General features: G+C 39.9%; 1 protein-coding gene across 1 annotated transcript; it reads right to left on the bottom strand.

Moving 5' to 3' along the window:
* Window positions 1–2969: 2969 nt before the first annotated feature.
* Window positions 2970–6664, bottom strand: penkb (proenkephalin b; the record flags this gene model as incomplete). The annotated part of the gene is made up of 2 exons (XM_083684812.1): window positions 2970–3671; window positions 6527–6664. The coding sequence occupies 2 exons, from the start codon at window positions 6662–6664 to the stop codon at window positions 2970–2972; spliced, it is 840 nt and encodes a 279-aa protein (XP_083540938.1).
* Between the last annotated feature and the right edge of the window lie 3655 nt (window positions 6665–10319).

Raw genomic sequence — 10319 nt, 5'->3', positions numbered from 1 at the left:
TGTCTGAAACCCTGCAAGCATGTAGAATAGGGCTCCGGGCAGCTGAGAGGAAATGGAGAAAAAACAGCTTCCCTGATGACCTAAAACCTTATCTCTCTTTCCTCCTCAACTACACCTAATCTGCATCAGCTGCTAAAGCTTCTTACTACCATTCCAAAATTCAATCCTCTGCCTCTGACCCAAGGAAACTGTTCTCCACATTTTCCTCACTCCTCAACCCACCTCCTCCCCCTCCTCCCTCCTCCCTGTCTGCGGATGACTTTGTCACCTACTTTGAAAAGAAGGTTGATGACATTAGCAGCTCTTTCTCTCTACCTCTCGCCAACACTGCTACCTCTCCTCCCAAACCCACTGTGCTACACCCGGTCTCTGGTTTATCAGATTTTTCTCCCCTCTCCCCTGATGATGTTCTAAAACTGGTCACATCCAAGCGGGCAACCACCTGCCCCCTTGATCCTATCCCCTCCCCCTTTCTCCAATCCATCTCCAAAGACCTCCTTCCGTTCTTTACCACCATAATCCATAAACCGTTCCTTACCACCATAATCAATTCCTCTCTATCCACAGGATCTGTCCCAACTGTCTTTAAGACAGCCAGAGTCAAAAGTGAAAACCCCTTTCCAATACAAGTTTGACAAGAAAAAAGAGCTTTACATATTGTGTTAACTAAATTGTTCTGTCTACCGTTGTACCATCAACAAAGTAATTACTTGAATTTGGCTAAATTAGCTACAGTAATACTCACTTATTTAGACTCAATTTGGAGGAAAAGTTTTTATTATAGTATAGTATTTACCCATGTATAACCTTGCCCATGTCTGACTTTGGTTACATGGGTTAGGGTTAGGGTCCCAAGCAAAAATACACCTCAGCTGGTGGGTCCCACAATGAAAAAGTTGTGAACCCCTGATCTAGGGGACCCATATGCCGAGAGCAGTGATTGGGGTACTTGCCCTGCAGAGGGTGCTGTCTTCAGATGAGATGTTAAACCCAGGTTCTGACATCATTTAAGATCCCATGGCACTTGGTCATTAGGATCCTGGCTCAGTTGATGTGTGGTGAGCTTTCTGGTGCAAAATAGCTGCCGTGGCATCACCCAGGTGGGTGCTACACATTGGTAGTGGATGACGTGAGTTACCCCATACAATGTAAAGAGCTTTTGAGTGTAAGGTGGAAAGGTGCTATATAAATGAGCAGTTATTATTATTATTATTATTATTGTAGCAGGTAACACTATGACTAGTATCTACTGTACAATCTATTTTGGTTTGCCGCTCTGTGATAATAAAGCATGTTTGAGAATCCCTAAACTCCTGGTGAATTTACTTTGGAGCAATTACTTTGACCCTTGCCCCACATCTGTGACGACACTGTGAACTGTCAAAGGTTCTTAGGCAGTACCAGATGAATAAGTGATTTTTTGTGTTTAAAGCCCCACTCAGTGATTTCACAAACAACACATACACAATGATTTCTATGATCTGTGATGCTCAAGAAATAACATTTCATGAGAGCAGCATTACTTTTTTTCATACAGTACATGATTTATAGTTACAGTATACATCAGTTGTTTACAAAGTTTCCTAAGACGACAGAAACTTTTGAGTGATAGGTCTTTGTTGTTCTGGTAAGATGTTATTCTACACTCATTGAGGTATATAAGTTATATTCATCATAGGGTTGTATTTCATTATTTGTTATTTCAGAAAATATTCCAGACAGTGCATTTAACGAGGAATTTAATGAGGAAATAAACCACTTAATCATTGTGTGCACTATGTCAAATCTACCAAATAGATATACTTCCACGAGACTGAGTGTCTGTTGTCAAACATTTGGTAATGAAATTCTTTGCATATGCATTTTTGAATACAAAGGTAAAACTGTCACTTCCTGTTGCGTTGTTTGGACACAAGTTGACATTGTTATTCAGTTCTGGGTAATGAAGAACATGATGTGTAAACACCACAATACATGTGTGGGCAGTAATGTTTCATGGGTGAAAAGTATATTTGTGATTTTGGCTTTAAGATTACACAAGTGCTACCAGCTGAGTAGTAGTAGGCCTACTAGTCATTATAGAATACACAAGTGCTACCAGCTGAGTAGTAGTAGGCCTACTAGTCATTATAGAATACACAAGTGCTACCAGCTGAGTAGTAGTAGGCCTACTAGTCATTATAGAATACACAAGACCATTCAAAGACAAGGTGAACTCTATTATCACCACATTAGCTGCAGTAAACTGAGTACTTTGTGGTTCTACTGTAAGATGCATGCAGAGACTCAGATCAAAATACCTGCTTGAGGAAATGAACCCCACAGAGAAGTAAGGTTTGTCACTGTGGTTGGTGTAGATGTAGAATTATAGCAGCCATGGCGTACATTTCAGAGGACAATTGCAGTAAAGTGAACATTTTCAATTAAATTCAGAGTGAACAAATAATTCTGCAATTAGAGTAATTTATTCTTGTATGTACAGTACAGTGGGTGGTTACAAGGAATTAAATCAAATTGAAAAATAGATGCATTTATAAAATTGGCAGCCATATAAGAACTACATTTGCATCAGGGAATATGATATCAACATGTTTGAAACACTTTTCCAGTCTAGCAAATCAATGACATTGTGAATCTGTTATTTTGGGAGGTTTCTTAGTTACCATCCAGAGATTAGGTTGCCTCTTCTGTTTGTGTGTGTGTGTGTGTGTGTGTGTGTGTGTGTGTGTGTGTGTGTGTGTGTGTGTGTGTGTGTGTGTGTGTGTGTGTGTGCATGTATGAGAGAATGACAAGGGTGAGATTGAGGCTGTTGTCTCAATAACTGCACACAGGTGAGAGAGGAGTAGAAGGGAGACTCAGGGATGTGGAGTGAATATAGTATATCACCACTACAGCCAATCAGATGCAGATGTAAGAACACAGGCAAGAAAAAATAAAACATGAACAGGACATGGTTAAGCAGGTGGTATTCAGTATCCCATGAATCCCCCATATCTCTTCTTCACATCTGTAATGTCATCTGATTCCATCTGCCCTTTCTCCTCCTCATCCATATCCTCCCCTTCCTCCCAGGAGCGCTTGAGAAAGCCACCATAGCGTTGGTGCTTCTCTTTCCAGTCGGGTCTGCCCACCCGTCTCATGAACCCACCGTAGCGCTTCTGCAACTCCTCCATACTTCTCTTCATGTCCAAGTTCTGCCTGGTGGTGCTTAGAATCTCTCTGTGATGCTTCTCCGCCCCGTCTGTGTTTCTTGACCCTGCACTCTCTAGGCTTTTCTTCATGAACCCACCATAACGTTTAAAAATAATCTCACGATCGTGGTTGATGTCGTCGGGCTCCAGACCATGTAATTCAGCAGTTTTCTTCATGAAGCCCCCGTAGCGTTTCATGAACCCACCATAACGTTTAAAAATAATCTCACGATCGTGGTTGATGTCGTCGGGCTCCAGACCATGTAATTCAGCAGTTTTCTTCATGAAGCCCCCGTAGCGTTTCATGAAGCCACCATACATCTTTGTTAAGTAATGTGGGTCATTGTCTGACTTTGAGGTCTCTGTGGTAGCCTTGTGTCCCTCTGTTGGATCGCCAGCGTTTCTAGCCTGAAGGACATCCTCACACAGGTTCCAGGACTTTTTAGGACTGAGCACTCCTTCACATTCTAACGTACATGTCTGGAAAAAGATCATAACATCACAATGAATTAATTTTGTTAAGTTAATTTGTACATATTTTTCAGGACATTTCATCAAAATGAGTAGGGCCTCGTTTCCTATTAGCGATGGAACTTATAGGTGCAATTTGCCAACAACAAGGCGAATTACAGCTAACAACCCAAATGTAAACACTCCAGGCTACTAACAGGCTAGCCTGCTATTTTCATGAAGCAATATACATTCAAACCTTTTGGTTTAATTAATTTATCATGTAATGAAACAGCTGAAATAACCATCTAATTTGGCAGCTGCAAGCTGCCACTTGGATAAGAAACTATTGTTGTCCTGCCTCTTTGTTGATTTTGATGGGTTAATACAGCCCCAAGTGACAGGGTGCCTGAGGCTATTGTAAACATGCAATACAACTTCAGGGCCTAGTTTTTCAAAACATGTAATCTGGATCAGAAAGATCCAGATTCTGTAAAACCCTAGTTTGCTATCTAGGATAATTTAAATCCGGCTGATTTGAAGCTGATGCAAAAATGCAGATCCAGATACAAAATATTTAAAGAGATGCTACAGGATTCGTCAATTTTAAAACTAGTGGCTGAAAATAAATACAAATCCTTTAGTATCTCTTGAAGGTCACATAATCTGGATTATAAATGCTTTGAATAGGTTTACATATCACCACCATCTACTGGGCAGGTGATGATTAAAACAGCATTTAAGACTCACTGGATGCACAATAAGGGAAAGGTATATGGATATTTGTTTACCAGGCCTTATTTTGGGGGGATATAATACACTTTGCAGGCCTATTTAGTTAAATGTGAATATAATCTCAAAAGTAAGATGGACAGCCGCTGTTTTATTTTTATTTTGTTCATATAAGCCTGGATGACTCAAACCTGGCATTAAAGAGAGTGCATTTACTGACTAAAGTATTTATGAAGTTTACGTAAATTTAGACGGTACACTTTAAGTCACACATGCAAAACATCATCACATGTGTCAGGGACAAGGCTTAAAAGAACCCAGTATGCAACACTCCACCATGGTTAAACACTGTCCATGAGAGTTGACTTGCTGGTCGTCTCACCCACTGCCCAGCCTCCGCCCGCTCAGTTGCTCTGTATTTACCGACCTACGGGGGGTTTGATAGTTATGGGCTCCCTGCTTATGTTATTTTGTATTTTATTTTGTCCCAGGCAGGGAGCTATACAGAGCGGAGCCATTCAATTACGCCAAATCTAAATGTATTACCATTTTCATTGAACATGATTAAACCGACTGAAGTCCTGACTGATGTCATTATTTGCATGTGTGAATCACATGACTGTGTAGTGTGGCTCACTGGGGGAAAGTGCTGTGGGAGATGATTGATGTGATGTAATGCCAATGGCTATGAGACCGGCAGTTTCTCCCGGTCTTTCTATTAGGTTAAACGAAGGCCAATGTATATTCTTTTCACAAACATCTCCATCTTAGTTACACTGAAATGGCTTAGTTATATTGCCTTTAACCTTTCAAAGTCCACCCTGAATTCACCTCTTCACTGGGATCAAGACAATCCTTAGTTTTGGTACCAAAATGTTCAGAATCGCTACCTCTGAGTTCTAAAACAGAATCCAAATTATCTTAATCAATTTGTTCAGTTTTGAAAAACCCAATTCTGATTCAATTCAATGCAATCCAATTGACAAAAGAAACATTTTGACAGACTGGGAAATAAAAAAATAATTTTTCTGAAACCTTTTCCATCAGATTGAGACTTGGTCATGGATGATAAAACATAACGTTTTTCTGAAAGTCCTTTCATCCTTAACCTAATATAACATAAATTTTCCACCCTGGAAATGGGTTTGTCTCTTCTCTGTTCTCCTTTTCAATAACCCATCAATCCCATTACCCACTTCAACCACACAGTGTTTTGTGGTGGACTATACTTGATGGAGTCCCATGATCAGATTTGAAGTGCTCTCTGTGATAAATGTCTCTCGAAATCCCGATCACGACGCCCTTAGTCGTGGGAATTGGAAGCTTCATACAGACAACCCTGTGCCTCGAGTGTTCCTGCAGTACATTTAACAGAGCCTAATCAATCCTGAGCATCCAGACCGTTTCAGCTCTAATGATCTATGACATTTCTTTCTCTGCCTGTTTGTGTTAGCCGCATAGGCTTTACTTCCTTTTTTGAAAATTAAATATGACATTTGTGGCACAAAGATTACATTTTCTTCAGCATCAGCCAGATTAAATAATATTCATGTGGGTTTTTTTTATGTTTACTTTTTATTGACAGACTTCAAGTAGGAAAAATTGCTTATAGATTCCATTACATGCCTCAAGGTCAATACCTGGAGAATTCAAAGAGAATTGTGTCATTAATACCCATTGCAAATTAAAAGCAAAAGCAATTTAAAACGGAATGTTATTGTCACTGAAACTATATATTGTCTGAATGTATTACCATAATTATAATAATCTTCTACGACTTTGACGGTGCACACAGCAAAAAATAATAAAAACAAATAATGCCCGTGATAATTCGCGTGGTAACCATGACAGCTGCTCCTAATCCACTGTGTAGGCTACTACGACATCAATTAGCCTATTCTAGTTGCGCCTGACGAGCATCGTGCACCACCAATATGAACAGTTGATGTGTCGACTGTACGTCAATCACTCGAATTAGAAATGATTGACCTCTTGTCTAGCTGGTGTGATAACGTTCTTTTGGAAATTCGAGCATCTTTTGTGAAAACGTTCTGAGAAAACAATAGGAAGAGAAAGAAACGGACTGAAAACGTTAAGCTATCAATTTAAATAATTATGTTATATAAAAGAAGACATTCCTGACAGGTACTTACAAGAGAGTTGATATATGTCTGTTGAAGTTGTAGGTGATGTATACAATAAGTGCAGTCCATTCCACAGTCCGCACTCACCGTTAGCAAAAGGCAAGCGCTCAGAGCCAGCTTCCAGCAAGAACGCACAGGTACCGCCATGGGCTACAACACAATCAGATCATTTGTGCGTTAAAAATCAAAGTAGAAAGTGTATAGACTACATTCAAGACTACACTATGTATACTGTATGTGCGCCGGTTTAAGCCTTGTCCAGTGCAATATAACCAATCTATCATTTTCGCTGGGAAGTTTGTTACTCTGTTGATTATTTCTAGCTTTCATACATTTTTTCCCCATACATTTAAGTCTAGTTTTGTAATGCATTAATTAGACACATACATGGAAGTAGGTGTCCAACATATTCAACAGCAGTAAGTTAGAAATCATAATCACAAACTCACCTTTCGTTTGTCTTGTTCCCTTTTATTCTGAAGCTCAAAATTCTATTATGGTTAAAGCCGTGGAATAAACTGCTTACAATACTTCACATGTGCATACTCTAAAGTAAACTTGGTGGATGGTATAGCCCTGGGACAAACTTGACCAATCTCTATTTTTTGTATTGTATTTGAGAGGAGAAGCACCTACTCAATCACTAAAACAGCATTGATGCGTTTGAATGTGAGTGCCAGGGACTTCAATGTCGTGCGAGTGTGAGGCGACACCCCTTACACGCCAACAGATATGGGCAAACAACAAAGATTCCTCAACATCACGCCAGGAGCAGTATTATGCTAATATGAGTATAACTTAAACCGTTTTTTCCAAGCAACTCAAGTAACACCTGAACATTTTAAACTTTATGTCGTATTTATAGCTTGCAGTTTAAGGGTTAGACCTCAGGAAATGTTCATCCCCATGGAATATACGTTTTATACGTTTTTCAAGCAGCCTGACCAGTGAATGTCGGCACCGTTTAAAGTTGGTTTGAAGTTTTTAGCTTAAAGTGATGTTCCTATTAATTGTCCCTGACCTTGGCTGTAGTTGATTAGCCCAGACATTTTTGTTGCATCCCCAGATAACACAACTTACATTTTCCGCGATGTCGGCTTGAGAGCGGAAAAAGTTTAATAGATGGCATTCTACAGCATTTAGACTAGAGATGTTAAAAATGTCTGTGGAATTCTGCCATCTCTGGCCACCAAGGCGAAATTCAGTTAATTTTCAAAACAACTCCATGCTCGCTCCTTCCCATTTTCTGTATATAAAGAAATGACAGATACATGGAGCCCATTTCAAATGTTATTTTCATGCAATAACACCAGCGTTATCCAACATATTACAGTGTTCACAAACCACACTATACCCACGTTTGATCATTTGTAAACATATACAGGTACAGTTGGCAGAAGTTTCGAATTTGGCCATCGGTGTGACGATGTGGCAGGAGTACTGCGATTTTTGCGATTTCAGTTCATTCACCTCGGCAAAACAACCACCACCTTTCTATTTATTATTATTAAATATCCCTTTTGGCGAAACCGCTATTCTCCGCTCTCTGTGCCGTCATTGGTTCCACCCAAACGTCTCTGTGTAACACTGGCACTGCGAGCGTATTTCACATGATTGAAATGAGAGCTTTCATGAATCAATCAAACATGTCCATGCGCAAAATTATATTTTCACAGTTTTACTGCCCGTATCCAACAAGTCATTTGTAGTTGATTGTCCAGGGATGTAGGAAGTATATTTTGTGAGGGGGTGCTGCCTAAAATGTTGTGAGGGGGTGAAGGGGCTGTGTTGCATATCACCTGTTAAACAAGCAATTCTGGTGACTTTTGATGAGAGACATAGTGGTTAGTGTGAGTGAAAAGCATGAAATGATCATCATAATGCTTGGGTCTCTTCCAAATACTGACATGTACTGTATTAAATACATTTGAATAGAATCAGTGGCTACGGCCATGGGAGACATTCCAAACATTAACACTCAAATACAAAAGTCACTCCTCCCCTAGAACAATACAGTTCTTCATTTAACAAATTCTGTTAGTTCATAGAAGATTGACATGCAAACATTGATTTTACTGTAGCCTTTAATGTTACATGTTTTAGAGAACTGCTGTCGCACTCCCCCTTCCAATGTGCCTGATTGTTATTCATTAAAAACGTTGAACACATGGCGACTCTATGAATTGTCCGACAGATCGACTGCATAAATTTCCAGCTGATTTAGCCTCATTTGTCAGTGATTAGATATCAGCTTTCCAATAAAGTGCCCATGGATTTGGCAGAGCCTATTGTGACTCTAGCTGACTCTAGCATCCTAACTCTAGCACTCTAGACTCTAGCATCCTAACTAGCTGTATCACTGTGTGGTACGGCAGCACTACTGCTATGGACCGCAGACACCTGCAGAGAGTGGTGAAGACCGCTGAGAAAATCACCAGGACTCCACTGCCCTCTCTGCAGAGCATCTACCACCGCAGAGTCCACAGGAGAGCCGCCTCCATCCTCAAGGACCCCACCCACCCCCAGCACGGACTGTTCACACTTCTACCCTCAGGCTGGAGGTACAGAAGTGTTAAAAGCAGGACCACCAGACTGAAGAACTCCTTCTTTCCCACTGCCATCAGGCTCCTAAACAACCCATAGGAGATTAATATAACCTTACTACCTCAAATAACTGAATTTTCCAGTTTGCATAATTGCACTGCTACATTTGCACTGTTTATTATTATTATTGCTGCTATTTTATTTTATGCCTTAAATTTAGCTGTCTTGTACATTTGTTTAGTATATATTGTATATTCTTTAGTATTGTATATTTTACATGGTTGGCATTCTGCGGACAGCAAAGCAAGAATTTCGTTGTACAGGGAAACATGTTTTCTACTGTGCATATGATAATAAACACTTTGAATCTTGAATCTTGAATCTTGAATCTCTTAATGATAACAACCTATCTAAGACAGCAGAAGATGACATCAGCCCACATTTGCTGACAAATTCGCTCACCTTCCCCCACTCATAGCAACTTGCGCTCTGGTAGTCTAAATATCACACAAACAAGGATTGGCCATTGTTAACAAATGGGTGGGGGAAGGTTAAATGTCTGTGTATGCTTGCTTGAGCTCCACTTACAACAAGCTCAAATCATTTTCATTTAATAAACAAAAGCATGACAATTTATTCAGCACACTCTCCCCCTTCAAACAATCCCTCAAAAAGCGCTATACAAAATAAATGCATCATTATTATTACATTGTGTAAACGAGAGAAGGCTGCCCTTGCTGAAAATGTGTTCGCACTCTATTATGACGGTTTTAATTCAACAATTGTAGGCTACTTTTTTCATTCTGGCTGGCCATGTCCTAAAAATAAGAAATAAACAGCAATTATTACTCTAAAACTCAAATTTCACACATCACATCATGACTGCTGAAAATGTTGACAACTGAGGACATTTTTACATACAGTATTGGATACTACCCAGATAGCAAGCATGCGTCTTGCCAAAGTTGGCATCTGTAATTGTCCCAAGTCTTTAATTACACATGGCACCGTATATAAGTTTGTTAGTGTTGCGGGTGTCACTGTAATAATAGACAAACTGCCTCTGGCTTTGAAAAGTTTGACAAGCTCTCACTAGCCGTCCTATGATGCAATGTTTGCAGAGCCATCTGAAATTATACATTGTTGAAATGTTCGCCAATATATTTCTTTCCCCTTGAGAGGAACTAATGATTAGCCAGATATGAAGAAAAGTATGGCCGAATCAGGTTGTATGGCCGAAGAAAAGTATGGCCGAATG

Source organism: Argentina silus (assembly GCF_951799395.1).
Source record: "Argentina silus genome assembly, chromosome: 1".
NCBI lineage: Eukaryota > Metazoa > Chordata > Actinopteri > Argentiniformes > Argentinidae > Argentina > Argentina silus.
Note: the sequence above shows the minus strand (reverse complement) of the source record. Positions and strands in the feature narration are given on the sequence as shown.